General features: G+C 38.0%; 1 protein-coding gene across 1 annotated transcript; it reads right to left on the bottom strand.

Moving 5' to 3' along the window:
* Positions 1-208: 208 nt before the first annotated feature.
* On the bottom strand, positions 209-19993 carry LOC105213376 (tyrosine-protein kinase-like otk). Its single transcript, XM_011186126.3, has 9 exons — positions 18128-19993; positions 14108-14239; positions 13883-14044; positions 6020-6936; positions 4507-4942; positions 3570-4387; positions 3340-3500; positions 2914-3250; positions 209-2798 (listed from the first exon to the last, which is right to left on the bottom strand). Exons 1-9 carry the CDS (start codon positions 18189-18191, stop codon positions 2706-2708), a joined length of 3120 nt encoding a protein of 1039 aa, XP_011184428.2. The 5' UTR covers positions 18192-19993; the 3' UTR covers positions 209-2705.
* Positions 19994-22537: the final 2544 nt, after the last annotated feature.

Below are 22537 nucleotides of genomic sequence, written 5' to 3'. Positions count from 1 at the left end.
GAAAAGTCTTGACACATACATACATACAAGTTGCAATTGGCTTATTATTAGTATTATTGACGAATGTTGTGGAGAAAACTACTGCAAGTGGACAATTTAAGACAAACAAGTAAATTATTGTTATTTTTTTTTTTAATTTCTATTATTTATTACATATGTATGTGTGCATATTTTATTAGTTATTAGTTACATAAATGTATTTTTTATAAAAAAAAAATATTGTTTTCCAAACATGAAAAGCTTAAATTGCACTTAGAACTAATATACTCTTACATACATACTACACACATGTACATGTATGATAGGCTACTACATATCTAATTTATGAATTTCCATACGAATTTCAATATAAAAATTGCAAAAAAAATAATAATTTTTATAAACTTAAATGAAATAAAGTAAACTATTCATCGTTGAAGAAAGTAGTGGAATATACAAAAGTGATAAGACTATAAGACTATACAACTGACTTATAAAGTTAGAATAGCAAATATTTGGGAAATCTCGTTCGTTCGTTGTTTATAATAATTAGGTAGTTATCATAAAAACATAAGGATACTACGAGGGCTGCTATATATATTTCTGGCCTAGGCAACACTAAGTGTTGCCAGGTGCAATCTGACATTTCCATTGGAAAGTTTGACATTTTTTAGCATAACATCACTCAGAACGTTTTGTCATTTAATCGGGAATTAAAAAATTCATCTCGGCCAAGAAATGGAATTAACTCGTGAACATTTTCGCGCGATCATTTTTCACAACTTTCAACGTGGATTATCGCGACAAGAGTACATCGATGAACTAAAATCTTTGTATGGCTATGAAGCACCATCCTATAACACTGTGATAAACTGGTACAACGAATTCAATCGTGGCCGACGCTCGCTCAAAGACGAATCCGTGAAGGTCGTCCAAAAACAGCCGTTGTGCCAGAAAACATCGATGCCGTACGTGAACTGATAATGCAAGACTGTCATGTAACACACTTTCAGATAGAGGCATGCCTATGCATTTCTCCCACCAGCATACATTCGATATTGCATGAACACCTGGCCGTAAAAAAGGTTTGCTCTCGTTGGATCCCGCACAATTTGACAATCGCTCAAAAAAAGGCTCAAAAAAAGTGCTTCGAAAATTGGTTTGAGCGCATGCAAAAGTGTATAAATCTTGATGGAGAATATTTTGAAAAACAATAAAACCATTTTCGTTGATAAATATTCCTATTTTCATTATTAGGACAGAAATATATATAGCAGCCCTCGTATGGATTAACCCTTAGCAAAGGCGTTGTTCGCGTTTGCAATCGTTTTGTGGGCAAGATTTCGATGCTCTCCGCACAGTTTCGATGCACTCACAAATCAATCGTTCGTTCGTGATGTGACTGTGTAATACTTAGAATATATTATATGTACATATCATATGGCGTTTTGTCAAATATTTGTACATACATATGTACATGTATATGTACGATTGTATAAAGTTAAATACTATGTGGTATTCATCTTTCTAAGACTTGATGTACTGGCGATTGGGCGATTGGGCGATTTTTATTTTAGATTTATGTGTATGTAAATGCTTCACTGGTTACATGTGTACGTATACCACATGCATGTATGTAGATGTACTCTTATTTATGTATATATTTGTGATGTTATATTCGCTTCTATATATAAATATATAAATAAATAATCATTGCGTTTATTATAAATGTATGTATAATGTATTTATATGTATTTACAGTGGAATTTCTATTATTATACTTATATTTGTGGACTTATTAAAATGGCTAGTAACTTAGTAATATAAAGCCCCTAAGATATGATTAAATCTATTGTATTGTAACCTAAAAGAATTCGTTGCTGATTTTTGAACTGACAAGTTCATATATAAATGCACATAAAAACAATGCAAATACACTTGTAACTGTACAAAATGTACAAAATAAATAAATATGAACTCAAAGCACGCATATATGTATAATACATTTTGAAGAAGATGTCATAAGCAACCTTATATACATATATATAATATGTACATACATATGTACATACTGCATATAACATATGTATGTAGATATACGTGTATATTATTCTAAGGAAAACTTAATTTGGAAGTTAATGTTAATAGCTGCTCCTCGATTCCAATAGGTCGCACAACGGTTCATTTATATCATTTATATATGTATGTGTATGTATGTACATATGCTTGTTTTAAATTATGCTGAAGTTCGCGCACAATACTGTAAACATGTTGCAATACTAAGTGAATGTTATTAAAATACTAATTGCCTTATTTGAGGTTATAAATATTTGCATAACCAATACTTTCATACAACCGTGTCGAATATTAGTTTAATCTAGTAAATGCATTTCTTTCTGTGTACTTTTCGCATTATTCTATAAAAATGGTGTAGCTGATTGGCGGGTAATTTCTACGAAACTTTAGGCTGCAATATACTCGTACGAGTACTCTGTTTATAAATGTGTTTAACACATTTTCCACAACTGCTCAGTCAAAGCGCACACATTTATTATTATGGAAACTACTACTTAGGCATTAATTATTGGAATAAAACAGTTGCTTAAAATATTTTAGACTTACCACTAAAAATCCACAAAATTAAGCTATGCAGCTAATCATGTAGACATACTTACACGCGAAATCATATTATATTATATTAATTGAAGTAAATTAAAGTAAGAAAATTATTTATCACCGTTTTGCATTGCTTTACTGAGCGCCGAGCACAGTTGACTAAATGAGGGTCGTTCTTTCGGGTTGGAGTTCCAGCAGGTAAGCTATGGAAGAAGGCGAAAAAAAATAATAACCATTAAATTTTCATTCAAATGCATTTATAAAATGTTTTTATATTTAAAATATTATTCATATATTATATAATTGTGCAATGCTCACCAGAATCTCCTTCAGACCATCCGGTGTACCGCTTGCACATGCCCAATCTAAATTGCCCGATTGGCTGCGTTGTATGACTTCTTCGTTGCTCAGCTCTTCGAAAGGTACCTTTGTGGCCTGACTGAATAATTCCCAAACAACAACACCGAAAGCAAAAATATCACTCTTTGTTGTGTAATCATCCTCTTGAATGCATTCGGGCGCTAACCAACGAATGGGTAGGAGGGTGTTGCGATGCTTGAAGTACTCTCGACTATATTTATCCTTCGATAGGGCGGGATATGAAACTTTCACAATGAAATCGCTGGAGATGACACAGTTACGCGTAGCCAAATCCCTTAGAAAGTGAAAAACATTGATAATTATAAGTAAAAAAATGAGCCACTAAATTAGCAAAAATTTCAACGGAATACAACAAATGCTTACTTGTGTATAAATCGAGCCCTATAAATGGCATCCATACCGCGAGCAATTTGGTATGCTACGGCCAAAATTTGTCCCGTCTGCAATGGCGGTGGCGATTGAGCAGAATTGTTTGAAGTGTTTACCTTACCGGCAGTGGCTAGCAGAAATTGCTTCAGATCACCCTAATTATAACAAAAAATTGCAATGGTCATTCAATATATTCTGTGTTAACATTTTCAAGTTGTACGCACCCAGTCAGTGTATTCGAGCACCAAATAATGCGGATCTTTTTCGCGACATAATCCAAATAATCGGACCACGCCTTTGTGTGAAATAGCACGAAACATATCGATTTGTCTTTTGAACTCCTGACAAATATTTTCATCCTTGAACTTATTCAAAGCTTTAACCAATACCAATTTGTATTCATCTGTTGTAGTGGAAGTTGTATCACCATCGGCACTTCCTGTTTCCTGCTCTTCTCGTATCTCTTCAATGTCATCCATTGACGTTTTTGAGCGTCGTTTTTCGATTGAAGTGATTGCACTATTACTATCACCGCCATTGTGTCTTTCCGATTCGACATCTTTTTCATCTACTTGGCGAATTACCGACGCTTTCACCTTTCCCACAAAAACATCACCGAACTCACCGCGACCTATTTGTATCAACTCAGAGATTCCAGAACGCGGGAGCGAAAGCTGATCCAAGGCGTGAGAACGTTTCGAGCCCTTCGAGTGATTGCTGCAGGCGGTGTCATCGGATTTCGCTGCTTCATTGCCGCTGCCACGCGGATTGTTGTTACCATTTACTTTGCGTACTTTTCCCGAAGAAGCGTGATCTGGCAGGCAAGGCTCGTTTTCGGGTAATTTGCCCATCTCACCGGATTCGGGGTTATCTTTATTCGCTTCATTAAGACGTGCTTTGCGCGCTTGTCGACGGAAGCGACACCAAATCATTAAGCCCACAACCAAGATTATGTAAGCGAAGGCTACAGACATGGTGATGAGAACAGCGCGTGTAATAAGAAAACCATCTCCGGATTCTTCCGTTGCAGTTCCATCAGTGGCTGCAAACGTTACAAAAATAAAAGAAAATTGTACGTCAATATTTCGTCTTTCATCCAAGAATCGATAGTGGGACCACTTTCTTATTTTACATAACATTAATAAAATCCAATTTACTTACATTTCACAACGAATCTCACTTCTTCGCGCTTCAGTCCTGCACTGTTACCTATCGTGCAGCCATAACGACCCTCATCGTCCGGCTGTACGTCACGTATTTCGAGCGTGCCATTCTCCAAGAAACGAAAACGATTCTGGTCCGTATTATTCACAGTTAAATACTTCAAGTCCTTATCCCATTTTATTGTTGGTTTGGGATCACCAATGGCTTGGCAGTGCATAACTGCCACTCCCATTTCACCCGTCTCGATGGGACCTTCGGGTGCGACGGAAAATCGTGGCGCCACCACAACATTAACGGTAACGGTGGCATTGATGTGACCTTGCGAATTACTCGCCACACAGGTGTAATTACCACGATGCTCCGCACTGACGTTTTTGAATACTAGTGTACCGTTGATGTCATCGATTGCCTCGGGCAATTGACCATCAGGTTCCTAAAACAATATGCAACAATGAAGAAATTACTAATCTGAATTACATACTATATATGTATCTTCTATTTCGATGAAAAATTTAAACTTGTATAAACAACAGAAGGGGTTGAATAGTAAGAAAATATATAGACTGTTCTGAACAAGTTTAGTATTATTAAAAAATGATGTAAACAAATCAGTATCCTGTTGGGGTATGTGTACGTTTGTTTCGTTTGAAGCATACCCTCGAGCTAGTCAGCTTTGTGGTAAGCATACTATGAGTGTTCGATACGTTGGCGCCGTTTTGAAATTGTGTGTCTAGTGGACCACCGCACGTCTCGTACATCTATACACTCGTATGTGTATGAAAGTGGACGCTGAGCCAATAGTCCAAGCCATTATGCCCAACTATTGGTTGGTTTTGTATTGAATGTAAGTTTTGAATAACCACGGTTTTCATTTTTCAAAGTGATTCTCTCACTTTTTGCTGCAGTCAACCTGAAAGTAATGCATTGAGCTCTGACCTTTGCATAAAGACTATGTAAACCACGCATAACATGTACTAACGTTAATGGATTTCATAAGGTATGTACTCGCATTTGAAAAGCATTAATTGAAAGTCAGAGTATCGGGGCAGATAATTTCTAACCGTCACCATTTGATGGTTTAATGTTAAAATTTATTTAAAAATTGTATTCAACCAGAAGCTTTTCAAGTTTTCTAATACATATTTCTAGAGTCTTTAATGTGATATTTATTTGTCTCTTTGTCAAGAAAACAGTCAAGAAACTCTGTGAAACATGCTGAATTGTCTCTTTCCTCGTTTCCTTTTCATTGTTTGTTGTGTGAAGTGAACAGAGCCATTCGCCAAGTTTTTGTTAAAGTAGACAATGGTAAGTGGAAAAGCCGTTGAGCTTTTGTGGCACTGCCATATTGTTTGAACATTTAATATTTCATGTTTTTGTTGTTTCCAGCTTATGCTGTTTGAATATTCGTATTACTATAATGACCATCAGTAGCAGCAGCAGCTGTTCATAAACATGTGCAGAAATATGTATTTGTGTGTTGCACTACTTGTGGCATGCAACTTCTACTCACCCGTATCCATTTGACATTGGGCGAGGGAGTTCCTTGCGCCTTGCAATGCACCTTCCCAACACTACCCAATTCTAAATTTTTTGACGTCGGTTGCGGCATGAACTTTAACTGTTCGATGACTTGCAGCTCTGCAGGCTCCGAAGTACTGGGGCGATGACCCTCCACGTAGATTTGACAAACATATTGTCCGGCATCGCTGGCAAACACGTTGCTGAACAGCAATGAGCCATTAGATCGGCTGAGCACTATGCGAGTATCTTCGCGTAATGTCAACTCCTTGCCTGTTTCAGTGGGATTAGACATGGACGTGGCAGTAGTTGTACCCAGTTCTACCATACGAAATATTTTACCGTCCTTGCGCCACCGTAACTGCACTTGACGATACTTTTCGGGCACTGAGTGTGAGCAAAGCAATTCTATGGGCTCGTTCTCCTTGACTTGCTTATTGGCTGGACCATTTGTGATGGTAACATCTGTAGCGGGTGGTAATTTGTCTTCGGCCGTCTGGCCACCTCGCTTGCCACGACAAAGAAATATCTGATTCATGGCTTCTATGGGCAATTTTTGATTTTTCTTGAGCCGCGGAATGCAACTGGAAGAGGTGAAGCTATCACTATCGCGTTCAGGCGATCCACCCTTGCTGTTCGTCCATTGCAGTACGTAACCTTTCTTACTCATCGCACGTCCAGCTGCATTGGAGGCTATACAGCGATAGAGTCCGCTATCAGCGGCACTGGGTTGGCGAATAATAAGTCGATTTTGCTGCAGTTCAATATTTTTGAGGGTGCTCAATTTTTCACTGTTGCGGAACCATTCGATTTCGAGCATTCCGTCGCCAGAAGAGCCCTCCACATGGCACTTAAGCGTGACTTCATTGTGATTGCTGCTTAACAATTGCACGGAGGCCGCTTGAATCCCTGCAAATAGATAGAATAAGATAAAAGAGGGGTAAGAAGGAGTACGGTATTGGTAACTGGAGTGCTTTGCAAATTAGGGTTGCGGAGGATTTTTGTAAGTACAAATATAATACCTTTGATTGATTGGCAGCTACTTATTATTAACTTCCAAAAGGAAACAAAACAGCGAGAGTAGTGTAATCAATTTGAATATACGAATACGTAGCGCCAACAGAAAATATACTCTCGTTTATTTCTTGTACTATGTACATACTATTGCACATTATTTTAAGTAGGCGTGGCTTATTGCAAATTACTTACAAATGATGTAATATTTGGCAAGTCTCGCCAGTGAAGATGTTCGCTTCTGCATGTTATTTATGTGAAATTTGGTTCATATCCTGTATTTTTTATAATTTTTTATCCTATACCTTGTTATGGTGTTGTTTTTCTTAGCTTCAGTAAAATTTAATGTACACATGTGTGAATTGTCTATATTTAAAATCACATGTAAAATTTAGTTAAAGTTAGTTATTCAGGTAGATTAACCAATTAACACATCAATATTGAGAATCGTTTGCCATGAATTCGGCCGAGAAATCTGTTCTGCATTCTATTATATAGGGGGATGGGGTCATATGTAGAAGTTCACGCAAGTGAGGAAAGTTTCTGATTGCCATTCACTTGGGAGTGGCCAGAAACGATTCTTTTACATATGACTCAAGCAGCTCACGACTTCCGGTTTTAGACCAAGTATCCCCTGGGTAGCTAACAGACATCCGTTTGAAGGCGAGCTAAAGTGAGAAGGCGAAGCCCGCTTCTGCGATTGTGCGTAGGGCTTGGAACCCACCACATAAAAAAATCTCCCCAATGAAAACAAACACAGAGCCTCGGATGAGACACTGCCCTTTTGGACCGAGGAGGTAATCTGGTAACGGATGTCCAGAGCATACTGGGATTATGGAGGGAACACTTCTCCGACCTGCTCAATGGCAGTGAAAGTACAACACCAGGAGTTGGCGAACCCGATTCCCCAATCGATGACGATGGAATAGATGTTCCATTACCCGACCATGAAGAAATTCGAATAGCAATTACCCGCTTGAAGAACAACAAAGCGGCGGGGGCCGATGGATTACCGGCCGAGCTATTCAAATACGGCGGCGAAGAACTGATAAGGTGCATGCATCAGTTTCTTTGTAGAATATGGTCGAAAGAAAGCATGCCTGACGATTGGAATCTTAGTGTGCTCTGCCCAATCCATAAGAAGGGAGACCCCACAATCTGCGCCAACTACCGTGGTATAAGTCTCCTCAATATCGCACATAAGGTTTTGTCGAGCGTATTGTGTGAAAGACTAAAGCCCACCGTCAACAAACTGATTGGACCTTATCAGTGTGGCTTTAGACCTGGAAAATCTACAATGGACCAGATATTCACCATGCGCAAAATCTTGGAAAAGACCCGAGAGAGAAGAATCGATACTCACCATCTTTTGATCGATTTTAAAGCTGCCTTCGATAGCACGAAAAGGAGCTGCCTTTATGCCGCGATGTCTGAATTTGGTATCCCTGCAAAACTAATACGGCTATGTAAGCTGACGTTGAGCAACACCAAAAGCTCCGTCAGGATCGGGAAGGACCTCTCCGAGCCGTTCGATACCAAACGAGGCTTCAGACAGGGTGACTCACTATCGTGCGACTTCTTCAATCTATTGCTGGAGAAAATAATACGAGCTGCAGAACTAAATAGAGAGGGTACAATCTTCTACAAGAGTGTACAGCTCCTGGCGTATGCCGATGATATTGATATCATCGGATGCAACAACCGCACCGTTTGTTCTGCGTTTTCCAGACTAGATAAAGAAGCGAAGCGTATGGGTCTGGTGGTGAATGAGGTCAAGACGAAATATCTCCTGTCATCAAACAAACAGTCAGTGCACTCGCGTCTTGGCTAACACGTCACTGTTGACAGTCATAACTTTGCAGTTGTAGATAATTTCGTTTATCTGGGAACCAGCATTAACAACACCAACAATATCAGCCTTGAAATCCAACGCAGAATCACTCTTGCCAACAGGTGCTACTTTGGACTGAGTAGGCAATTGAAAAGTAAAGTCCTCTCTCGACGAACCAAAATCAAACTCTATAAGTCGCTCATTATTCCCGTCCTGATGTGTGGCGCTGAAGCGTGGACGATGACAACATCCGATGAGACGACTCTTGGGGTTTTCGAGAGAAAGGTTTTGGATTCGGCTATAATCGCTTAAAGCGGTTCCTACGCCAAATATATATATATATTCTATTATATTTGGTTTACAAATACATCAAACTGTTAAGAAAATGCCCAGTTTACAACATGAAAGATACTCACTGAAATTTAGCTAGTCAGAGATATTCGCTATAAGGGAATCCTTGAATGCAGGAAGCAAAATTTAAATCACACTGTGATCAACATTTTTTCTCTTTCTAATCGATATATAGACATGTATTTATATAAGTGTATATATATGTATGTACACTGGTTAAACGGTTTCCGCGCCAATCACATACATACATACATATGATTGTAAATAGATATTCTTTTCAGTCACCTTCGCTTCACTACGTAGCTCTGACAGGTCAGCGATCGTGCACTAAGTAAACAAATACATACAAACAGCAAAGTTTATCAATCAATTAAAATGCTTTGCTGCAGCAATTGTAATTAACATGTTTGCTTTATTTTTAGCCTCGCGATAAAATTGTTTATAGTACTATGATGTTTGAAAATGCATCGCAAGGCATATCTCACTTTTATTGTGTGAAGGTAAATGAAGGTGTTAAAAGACGGAAATAAATTGAACACGAAGTCATTACGTTGCAGCGCCTACAACAGTGCGAGGAGAAATGTGAGTTCAATTGCCTTTCGACTGACGGACACAAATGATTGTAAATACATACAGACACATACATTATAAGATTGCAGGCAATATTCTATAGACTAAACACATGGTACGAAACACGCTTTTGTACTATTTTTTTTAAGTCTAAAACTTAGGGTTTCATACAAATATTTTTATAACCTATATAAGAAAGAACATATCCATATGTTAATGCGTTCGCTTTAATAGATGCTCGTACATATTACCTATGTAAGTTCGTTCATAATTCCTGTCTAAATTTGTGTTAAGTTTTTGTTGAATGCCTAATTACTTCGACGAAGATTATCTCGTTGGTAACCAATCTTCGTTTTTGTGCAATATTAACACACATTATCTCACTGTCACCGCAAAGAGACAGTCCTGCTACATCCCCCAAAAAAGAAGTGAACATAACAGTCAACAGCACTCCAACCCACGCATAAATGTAAACAATAAACGTCAACAACAGCAGTACAAAAACAACAACAAGAAAATCAATCCCCTTACAACAAAGAATGCGAACAAAAGCAATAATATTTGTCTGACAATGAATGGCAAACCAAGGATCCACTGAATGCCGTCGAGAATGAATGAGGACATTGAAACAATCGCCAACAATCGCTAAAACAATGTTTGCAAAGTCAGTCGAGGCTCGCATACGAGTACAATTTGAAATCTTCAAGGGGTTGTTTGTCTACATCTTGAGATACGTAGTATGCCAACGCCACCCACTCATTCACTCGGCGCAAAGCGAGGCTTCATTCTTCATTCCATGAGCGTAATTTTCTGGAACCGAATGGCATTTGTGAAACACAAATATACGTGTCTATGAAAGTGAAACAAAAATATTAAGGAAATGTTGGAAAAATCAGAACATTTGCAAAGTACATTAGAGAGTATAAAATAAGCGTATTACACCAATACTTTTGTATGTACATACATACACACATGCGGGTTTATAATACATAAATACGAATTGGGGTGGCCGGATAACATTAGAAGACGGAGAAAAGTCGTTAAATGCAGCAGAGCGGCATGAAAACATAAAAACAAAATAAAAAGGCAAATCGTTAACAACAGTCAAACAGCCCAACAACCCAACAACTAACGGCATAAACATTCTAACGACCCTCCGCACACCCACCCGCACACAAACACTCGTAATAAGAGTGTGTACGAGTAGTACTTGTTATGCACAAACATAATACCATACTACACATACAAACATACACACTCGTACATATTTGCTACGTAAAGTGTACCAACATTACAGTCGCTCATAACATTCACACCACCGGCTCGGAGCGGCGCGGCGCGGCTTGACTCGAATGCGAGAAGCTGGCATTTGTTCGGAATTGTGCACCAACTTCCATTTCATTTTCGTTTTCAACGCCGGAAAAACGCATAAAATTTTACGAGCAGCAGCTGAACGCAGACGAATAACAGAATAATAGCGGGAAGACAGCAGCGTGAACAATGATAGCGGTGGAGGCACTGTCGCCTTCAGCAAATCATGAAATCAAATTGACTTGGCTTGGGCAAAACAACGTGAGATTATATATACTTATATAAAATTTACGCACACACACACATACACACACACGAGAATTAAACAAGAAAAACAACGGCAAGATGAGGTGGTGGCTATTTTACATACATACATACATATATACTTAAACTCAAGCTCAAAGTGTGGTATCATGTGAAATTGTTTATATTTCCCAAGACTAAGACAAGCATATTTCGAAGAGAGCTTTAAAACAAACATTTTATGTCTATGCACTTAAGTTGCATTAAATCAATTATTTTATGATATTTTTTGTAAAAATATTGGTTATTCACTTTTTATACCCTGAACAGGGTATATTAAGTTTGTCACGAAGTTTGTAACACCCAGAAGGAAGCGTCGGAGGCCCTATAATGTATATATATAAATGATGTTGAACTGAGTCGATTTAGCTGTCTGTCTGTCTGTATATATACGAACTAGTCCTTCAGTTTTTAAGATATCGTTTTGAAATTTTGCAGATGTTATTTTCTCTTCAAGAAGCTGCTCATTTGTCGGAACTGCCGATATCGGACCACTATATCATATAGCTGTCATACAAACTGAACGATCGGAATCAAGGGCTTGTATGGAAAACTTCCGCATTATACTACATATCTTCACGAAATTTGGTGTGAGTTATTGCTCATAGAAATAATTTAATCTCAGAAAAAATTGTTCAGATCGGTTCACTATAGCATATAGCTGCCATACAAACCGAACGATCGGAATCAATGGCTTGTAAGGAAAATGTTCGCATTTGACGTGATATCTTCAAGAAATTTGACATGGATTATTGCTTAAGGTAATAATATAATCTCCGAAGAAATTGTTCAGATCGGTTAACTATATAACCTTAATGTTTCTAGCAAACAACCCGGCTAAAAAGAGTTAGTAAAATGTTTTCTTTTTTTTACTTATTTTTCTTACTTATTTCTTCTTAGATTTGCTTAAACACATAGTTACTAAAAGAAATGCACCTGTGTAGGGTATACTAGCTTGGGTACAGCCGAAGTTAACGTTTTTTCTTGTTTGTAAAAATATTGGTTATTAACTTTTTTCTATACCAAAACGGCGTATGTGCTATTCATTGATCCAGTGAATGTAATGTAATGTAAGCTTAAAGTTAGTGAACTTGCATCCCTAGGAATGCTGATCTGACTCAGTATGCAGATCGGTTTTCTGATTACCTGTATACATATTAGAGCTCTTGATATTCAACTAATCGACTCACCGAATTAACCAGGGCATTATACGACGGGTAATATTACACAGTCCAACACTCGATTTGCTTCTTTGAATTTATCAACTGATTTTAGAATTCAAATCTGTAATCAGTTTGTCTCTATCAGCTCTAGTTTTCATGATATAACCCAAATTAACTAGAACAAGTTGATAAATTCAAAGAAGGAAACATGTTTTTTTTAATTTTGTCGGGCTGTGTTATTAATAAATGAGATATCTTAAAAAATATTTTACGGAAATGTTACGGTCCGCTTGTCGTACTATTCGCTATGAAATCAAAATCTCCAACATTGGTTTCACGGGACTGTTATGGATTACAATATAGTATTTGGCATCAAAATTTAATAAAAGGAATTGATATGAGACACCAAACACCGTGATCATTAGTCGAGCTGTGCTTTTACCATAGTAATGGAATGATTATAATATGTGGAATTATTTCAATAAGAACGGATGAATACACCCATTTATGTGTATGTTCATATGCATATAAACAAAGAGGAATCGTTCGAAACGTAAATGATTCGTTGAAAGATTACACTTGGAGTGCGTAATCGACCCATAATATAGAGTAAGACAAATCAAGAGTCGTATGTTAAATGAATACAATAGCAAATGAGGCGAAGAAGTGCAGTTGAAACGTCATGTTTCGAATATGGAAGGCACATATACATACATATATATTGGTGAGTTATTTCTTTGGCTTATAGCACATCGTATTTAATGTACCGCCAACAACAGCAAAAGCGTAAAAACGACGGGGAAAACTTAAACTATATACACATAACCGCAAGAACAGCAACTGCAGTCAATTAAGTTGAAGAAGTCTACAACTTGGCGCTGATGCATCTTACATATGAAAAGTAAACAAAACGAACATCAAACATTACAAAATCGAAATGTGTGTAACACATGTTGCTAGCTGCACATTTTGACCCATCTTATGTTATATCGGCATTTCGTTGTGAGGTAAGTTTTTTATTTACTTATGCATAGCTGTTTGGCGGTTGTTATGGGCTAATATCAATCTGGCGGTGCCAAATCAAAGGAAATTAATGCATATGAGTCTATTAATGCTGAAATGAAGAAGCTGATGAAAGGAAACAGCACACCCTTGACTTGTAGGACCAACGTAATTTTCGTGGAACGTGATTATAAAGTGAATTAATAAATTATTTATCAAATTTAATTCACTATTTTAAGTGCAAAGTTTTTAAATGTTAATGGTTTTCATTTGACGTAAGTTCAATTAATGCGTGCAAAAGTATACTTACAGATTATATTAAGTCGTGCCGGAGGTGATGCCTGACGAGCTCCGCTTGTCATACTAGTCGCTATGCAAACATAATCTCCAACATCGGTATCACGCTGTACGGCCTCAATGTGAAGATTCGACTCCGATTGCCTCACACGAGATGAATTTTTTACCGGCACATCTAAAAACAAAAATATTCGGCTAAAGACAGGCATGACTCATAGACTGCGCGTTCTTTACTCACTATTATGAAGCCATGCGTAATGGAGGCCATCGACTGAACTTGCCCGACAGGTAAACACAATTGGCTCGCCCTCGACGACCGTTTGACTTTGAGGCGTCGTGATAAAACGCGATGATTCTGACTGCGCGAAAGCTGTAGAATAGAATAATTTTAACAATAAGTGACTAACTTTCAGCTATGTTTTTTTATATCTAATAAAGTTAGATCACTTTAGATACCAAAAAAAAAATAATAATATGGATTCAAAATAGAGCTATGCTTTAATGAAGCTTCTATTTCGCAAAAGTTCTAAAACTCATTTAAAGCGCAACGACGCGCAAGCACTTGTATTTGCAACAGTCAACAATATGGAACAAATAACCAACCTTTCCGCTGCTGCTGTGGTAGGGACAAGCTTCCATTTTTTTTTAGCAAAAGAAAGAGTAACGCCGAACCAAAAAACAGACAGAAACAGAAAAACAAAAGTCGCACAACGGCAACAGCAACAGAAACAGCAAGACAAGAGCGTAAACCAACTCTCGTTGCGGGCAAATTGCAGAACAACGACGGCACGAATGGAGAAGCATGGAGGACCGCGTCTGCAGTCAGACAAATAGCGATGGCAGACAGACAGCCAAGCAAGGGAAGCGGAAGGAGGAAAGGAAGTGCACGGGCAGACATCACAGCAACCGACAAGCTCACAAATGTTTGAAATATGGAGCTACACTTGCATACATACATACATACATACATATATATATGCGTTTGTGTGTATTTGCACGTTTACCGGCATATGCACATACCAAAGCGATTGGGCATGCAGGTTCGAGTCCATACAGACATACATACATACATACGTATGTAGGTATGTATACGAGTATTTGCAAGTGCATGCATGTGGAGTGATGTTGGAAAGCATTTGAGGTCGTCGCCATCCATTAATGGCTAGAAAAACTTTGTATTCAGTGGTAATGGCTAACACACACAATCGCCGGTCTTGCGACTTCAGCGGTTGTTGTTGTTTTCGTTCCACCTTTTATGGGGACTTTTTCACGGTTTTTCGATCCTCTCCATTATGTGTCATGAAGCCATAAAGGCAGCAACTCAACCATTCCTTTTTCCAATGACAACTGAGTAAAGTTTTTTAGAGAATTTTTTAGTACGAGTTCAGTTGAATACATGTAGTCGTAGAAACTGAATGTCGTTGTTCCAAAATAGTTCTGATTGAGTAACATACTTTTTTAATTGTTATGATGAGTAAACAACACCATTTTTAATTATTCAAGAATTTTTTTTAGTATTCGTACTAATCTACAGTTATGCTCTGCGAAGACAACAACTGAGGTCTTCAATCCGAAATCGAATTGCTTTTAATATCCAAAGTAAAGACGTGCGTGAAAATGGGCGTAATAAGTTCAAATTGCTTGTATGTATATAGAGTTGGAAGATTGTAGGAGAGTAAGTTCTCAAGACTATCGAAACGAAAATCGCGAGTCAAGTTAAGTGTCCTACACTTCAGACACTAATGGATGCTTGTGGTCATGTTGATGAAGTTTGTGCGGCAACCAGTCAGAATATGAGGAACCAGAAGATGAGGAAATGTTGCAAAAGTGCCTGCACCAGATAATTAGGCTAAACTGAGTGGTCGGCGGACAATTGGCGCGCGGACATACAAACGGACAGTTGAATGCAGAATCGTAAGAAGCAGACACAGCGTTTTTGTGCTGCAGTGGCGTAACCTACGTAGACGGACAGGTAAAACCAACTCAGCAATGGTACGCGAATTCTTTCGCAACCGGTGTCTTAAGTGTAATCGACGGAGTAAGTAATTTAGCACCGATCGGTTCGTAAATGGTTCGCTCCCTCTCAAGGCACATTCGCTACGCCCATGTGAGTTTGCTGCACCAACCTGAAATGGCGCCGTCTGCTGCCGCCACATTTGAATGGCAGCAACTGCATTAATGGCAATCAGCGCTGTTGTCCTTGCTTTTATTGTTGATTTCGTTGCCCCTATTTTGGCTGCTGAAAGCATTTTATTGTTCATCGAGATTCGCAAAGTGATTGCGAACGCATCACAAGCAGAAGAGAAACAATTGATGATAGCATTTGCTGAGGGATGCAAGCAGATAAAAATTGCAATAAAAGCTAGAAAAAATTGACTATCAAGCATTTAGTTACATTGAAACCATATTCTCGCACAATATTCCAACCGCTGGGAATTTTTAAAGCCATCAATTTATACAGGCTAATACTCACTGTACAGTAATTGTTTGAATGATGAGAAAATCTGTGGTGGTTCTGGGATATTCGGCATTAAAGATTTATGAATCCCTAAGAATTGACGATTTTGAATATTGCGGAATATACGATGAGCTATTATTGTATAACGACGCGAGAACGCTATGTCCGAATGCCAGCAGATTTCCGAGACCAGAAAATGTTTAATGAGATACCAGCTGTTATTGAAACATCGAATTAAGACCTAAGGATTGTTAGACAATGCAAATGGTTCTATTCATCGACCAAAGGAATAATGAACAACATTATTTGCTCTACCGTGTAGCTTCATTTATTGTTCTTAAGATTATCATTTGAGTGTTTCTCAAGTGGACTAATTTATGATATGTTATTTACTCGTATAATAAAAACTACGCAATCCAACGAATTCAATGTTTAAAGTAGGCACTGACAGCCACTGAAGATGAAAATATTGTTTTGTGACCGCACAAGGAAAAACGGAAGGAGGATACATGAAAATTGAGTTGGGTACGGTTTACAATGGCATTGTCAGTGGCTAATTGCACATGCGGCAGGACGCACACTCGTGAATAAAAATAGATCCTCGGTACATATTGACAACTTTCTGTAACACTAAGGCCGTCGGTAAGAATATCGTAATTCATCCGACTTAGAATAACAAAAAGGAAGAAATCAGTAACCATGGAAATTAATTCGTTAAAGTACCAGCGGTGCTGCAAAGAAGGCGAAGCAAAACGAAACGTAAAATAAGCTGAATGCTGAGTCTCCCTAAACGGAACGCATGCAGAAGCCTAAACCTAGGTACAAGTATTATACTCGTATTATGGTACAACAAAAAATAATAATAATAATACTGTAAAGCTGGGTCATTATAATCACTTATGTATGTGTGCATATGTAAGTAGAAGTGTAAATTCATAGATGCATTACATATCCAGATGTATACATGTATACTTGGCTTAAGGTAGCGTAATAAGAGCGGCACTTCAACTAATGCTATTCTTTAGAATGTCTCATTGTTCTTTCAACGGACATTAGTTGCTATTTAAATGCACGAAATTATCATAGACACGCACCCTATAGTTCTTATGTGCTTAATACTCGTTTGAATTTACTTTACATGTGGAACATTAGAAAATAGGTAGGGAGTAATAACTGCATCTCAGAGAGTCTCTGCATTTACTATAGCACCTTTCCTACGCAACTCACAGAACGCTGAAGATGGATCTTTACACAGAATGCTCATATTATTTAGTTGTACCCACTAAGATAGCGTCAATGTACGAGCCAATATGATTTCCATGTTCTAATACGTGTGAGCTGAGCTTCTTGTGTCATTTGTGACTTAATTCTTTGTCGCCAACATTTAAACAAAACACCGGATTTACAAAAAAACAGAAATAATAATCAGTTTGCAAAAAATATATGTAAAAACATTTAGATTGCTAACGGTAATTAACTTAATTATGCATCTTCATTAGTATTCGCAGATATACATACATGTGTATGCATGACAAGTGCCTCGCTTCGATGAAGGGATACTATTACCCTATAAAACTAACCAAGAAGAACGTTGATTACCTTTGACTTGGCTGAGTCAACACACATGCGTTTAAATAGTTGCACTATGTAAAAAGTTGAAAGAAAAGTACGATTATACTCGATTATACATCAATAATTCATAAACTTTACGATCTCGACATATCAGTGTGAATACAAGCACATATCTCAGACATAATTATCACTTAATTGCGTTTTGCTTTTGGTATACTCAATACTCACTTATTAGCTGGAGTACGCAGAGCGCTGTGCTCAAGCACCAATTTAGAGTGCGGGAAGAATCCATTTCGCTGATCAGATAAATTTCCTTAGATACAGTGGTAAGTAAGTACGTGCTAAAAGTATTTATTTTTATTTACTGGACACGGACTTGCAACTGCCGCATTGGCGTTTTAATAGTTATTCACAGAAATATTACACTTTGCCACCGCGTAGAAGTAGGGAATGTGTAGGCATTTACAGACAATGAAATGCGTGTGTGGGTCACAACCAACTCACTTCCCTTGGCACTTTAGCAAATATTTGCTGTTTCCCGACTAATATTTGTTATTTCTATGTTCATTTATACACAGGTAGGCACCTTCTCAAACACACACATTGAACAAACACATTTCCGTATTTTGGTATTTTGCACTTTTTGGTCAATGCGGCCGTATGCGAGTATGCAACGATGTTGCCGGCAAGCGTGATTAGTTGAAAGCCGCAAGTTTATTTAGTACCGTTTTGGAAGGGAAGTTGTTGGACGAGAGTTGTTTGTTGTTTTACTTTTTTACTTTTTCGGCGTTGCACTTTTCAAATAAACGCGTTTACACATTCACTGCATGCTTTGGGTTTTCACCGGTTATTACCTATTGCTTTAACTTGCTGACCGGAGCGAGGGGAAAGCAAGATAAAAATGCATTCGATATTTGTGTAATTAATAAACCGTTGTTGTTGTTGTTCCATACAAACATAGCGTCAATTTTTGTAATCTTTTTATGGGTATTGTTTGTATTATTTAACTTTGATATCGACGCGCGCAATGACAAATGGCAGCGGCCACAGCTCTAGCTCTGGCTCTGACGATGGCGACGGCGTATGTGTGCCGAATGTGATAAAAGGAGGCGTGCGGCTCGATTGATGGCACTATCGTTTGTGTGGAATCATGCCGTCAACAATCTGACGCGAACTGAACACCTAATGGAGTGCGTGTGTTGGTATGCGTTAAACAAATGAAACTACCAACATCACCGATGGCTTTGTTGCTGTCGTCGGTAATTGTACGCGCGCTTATAAGTGCTGCTCTAAGTGTGCAATCTGAAGCGTATGTGCCGGTGTATGTACTCGTATGCGATATATCCATAAATATGTCCATATGAAATATGTATCGCGAAGATATGCGCGGCGTGTTAATGCACGAGTACGAGTGTATCAATGAATAGCGTCTGCAACTGCGACAAATCGACGCGAGACAGTTCAATTACCTTCGCACGGTTTAATTAAAAAATGTTTCAATGCATTCTCTTCTTAACAACAATTCACTGACAACAACGAAAAACATTCTTAGGTAACCATTAATACTTCGCGCACGTACGTTTAATATTTTCCTTTAATTTTCATATATAACTTTAATTTTATTTTCTAAGTGATACACTTCCCCTCCTAAATTCAGAGTTTAACAAACACGCGCGTATTCATCCACAACTCAACCGTATTCATTCAATGTTCGACAAGAACTGAAGTTGAGGAACAGGAACATGAACGGCTAGCCAGGCAGCCAGGCAGCCCAAACGCTGAGCAACCACCCATTCACCATTCGGCCTCTATCCTATTGGAGTAGCAGCGTCAAAAGCCGGTTTCCAATACAACTCTCCCAATTTCTCTATACGCGCAAAGCATTTTGATATGAATGAGAGAACAAAACAAATGCGAGAAAATAATTTGAGATGAGCACATTTGTACGTAGCGGGTGCGTGAGACAACACTTTCGTGCCCCGTATCCCGGGAGAGCAGCGTTGTTAGGGAGCACTGGGATAGTGGGAGCTGAGATATGGCTTCTGGCATGCACTGTTGAATAAAATCCATACAGTTCAGCAAACAAATACATATACAGTTTAATGCGAATGAAAAGGTATCTTTTGTCTATACATAGATACTCGCACATACACACACATATATATGTACTCACATATACTGAGTAGTCCAGTCAGATGTTTTTCATAAATAACTGTGAAAAGTGCATTTCGAAAAACTTCTAAAGAAACTTTAACTTCAATCATGATTCATGAATATGTGCTGCATTATTATGGCAACGGCATGGATATGTTAGTTAGAAGTACGGACATCCAGTTCTCAAGACTAGATTAACACCTTTTTTGAAGAGCATTAAGTGACCGTACAACAGAAAGAGGTTCAAAAAAAGTATATGGGGGCTAGAGAAAAATGTACCGTATGTAGAGAAAAAAACCGCTCTTTAAGCCTGAATGCTTCAGTTCAGTCCTTTTAATGAAATGAGCAGATAAGATCCAATTCGCCATGCTAACTTCATTTAACATTATTTTAGGTATCGATAAAGAATTTAACAATTATGTATGGTCTCGAATTTCATTTGAATAATATTTGTTGAGGTGCCAGTATTTCTTCCGATGTGTCAACTAAAACTATTAGGAAATGGACCTAGAGTAGTGAGTTCAAATTTTTAGTCAATTGTTCTCTTATGTGAGCTATAGTGGGGAAAATTTCAGTTTTTTAATTGTTGCTACAAATTTCATTAAGGTTTCGCAAAGTTATCACGAACAAATGCGGCTTGAGTGAAAACAATTCATCTAGACCATTAATTAATGGGAATTATTCTGCGATATGGTGTTACAAATAATCGTTTAGTAAAAACAATTAGTAAATCTCAGACGAATTAGATAAATACTAGGTTCAGAAAGACACTATTTACTCAACAAATTTAGTTAGTGGAAGACATGTAGTCGAAAATTGCTAGATTTTAATATTGGTATCTTAAATTAAAAGGTATTATGTGTATATATAAACATATGTGCTTTTAAATGAGTATTTAAGGAACGAATAAATATTTATTCATATTCTTCCGTGCGTACAATACCGTAACAAAGTACAAAGTGAAAATATTTCATTGAAATATGATGTGAAATATTAAAAAGAAGCACATTCCCATTTTTTTGTTGGATAAGCACGTGTATACATTGAAATCAAATGAAAACTTCGCACCTTGATCTTTGCGATCACTTTGAACTGGCAGCATTTGTTTACATTCAAACATGTGTACGAGTATATCTACATAGGTACGAGTATACAATGGCAGACTCCTTCGGCAATCCATTCAAACACAACATAGTATTCATTAAAGTATGAGAATGTGGATATTGTCGTATCACAAGTGCTAAACTTTTTAATGCCTTATTAATGCGGCCACATAAAGTAATGAATTCGACCGCTTCCAGTTTGATCGCATTTTTATGGCTGTTTCAAAAAACGAACTGCAACCAAATTTTACGCAGACAATTTTCCATGCATTTTTTATGGGTCGCGATAGATGTACGGTGCGGACCTTCTGTGTGTGGCATAAAACTACAAACATTTGAGGTATCGAGCGATCTATACACATCTTACGAGTAAGGCGGGCCACTATGTACTTGTTTACTTGAAGCGCTCGGTGCTGCTAATGCAATGCTTCCGTTCTTCCTGCAGCAGCCGATGCTGATGACGAGAAGTTCTTTTGATCTCATGCAGCAGTTTAGAGCGCATTTTTATTTTTATTTTTGTGTTTATTACTTTATTTTATGGTTGCTGCTGAAGCATGAAGTCGCCCGTACAGAGAATGCCGCCAAGTTCGAAGACGATCGTCGACACCTCCAAACAGCAGAAGACTGACTGCAGCAGAATCGGTGATGTTGTTGCATTCTTTTCATGTTTTTATTTTGTTTAGTCTGCAGGTTCATACAGTTGCTAGCATTAAAAACTAGAGCTATGCACTGGCACATATACACACATACATATGTTAATAAATAATATTTACATACATAATGTACATATGTATGTATGTAGGTATGTATGCTGACTCTTATTAAATATGAGTATTAGTTATTATGTGCACTATATATGTACATATGTATTTACAATGTACATACGAATATGTGGATTGTTTACGATTTTTTATGCTTGCGCCAAGGAAACTGCAGCGCATTTTCGGCTGAATCGGCGGGAGAATACAAATCACAATGCGAGCATGCATGCGTATTATTTAATAAACAATTTTATGGAGGCGAAACCATAAACTTTGTTAGCAATTTCCCTTAGCATTCAGGCTTAATTAACATCCCACATAGGCGGCGACGCAAGGAGAGTGGTGCGTTGCGCGTTCACGATCGTAAAATTGTGTGGCAGCAAGTAGAAGTTCATTCCACTATACGAGTACAACTGCAGGGTTCGGTAGCGCAAAGCCACTTTCTAAGCGTCAATTTAAGAGTTTACGACTTTTTTATTACAGTTTTTCATGAGCGTTTTGTGTTGCGAGCGCCTGATAACAGCGCGATGAAAATGAAAAGGACGAAAACCAAAGGACGCCGTGACGGCCACGCTTGTCCTGTCGGCTGGCAAAGTGAACGGCTGAGGGCTGTACACGGG

This window comes from Zeugodacus cucurbitae, chromosome 6 (assembly GCF_028554725.1).
Source record: "Zeugodacus cucurbitae isolate PBARC_wt_2022May chromosome 6, idZeuCucr1.2, whole genome shotgun sequence".
Lineage (NCBI taxonomy): Eukaryota > Metazoa > Arthropoda > Insecta > Diptera > Tephritidae > Zeugodacus > Zeugodacus cucurbitae.
Note: the sequence above shows the minus strand (reverse complement) of the source record. Positions and strands in the feature narration are given on the sequence as shown.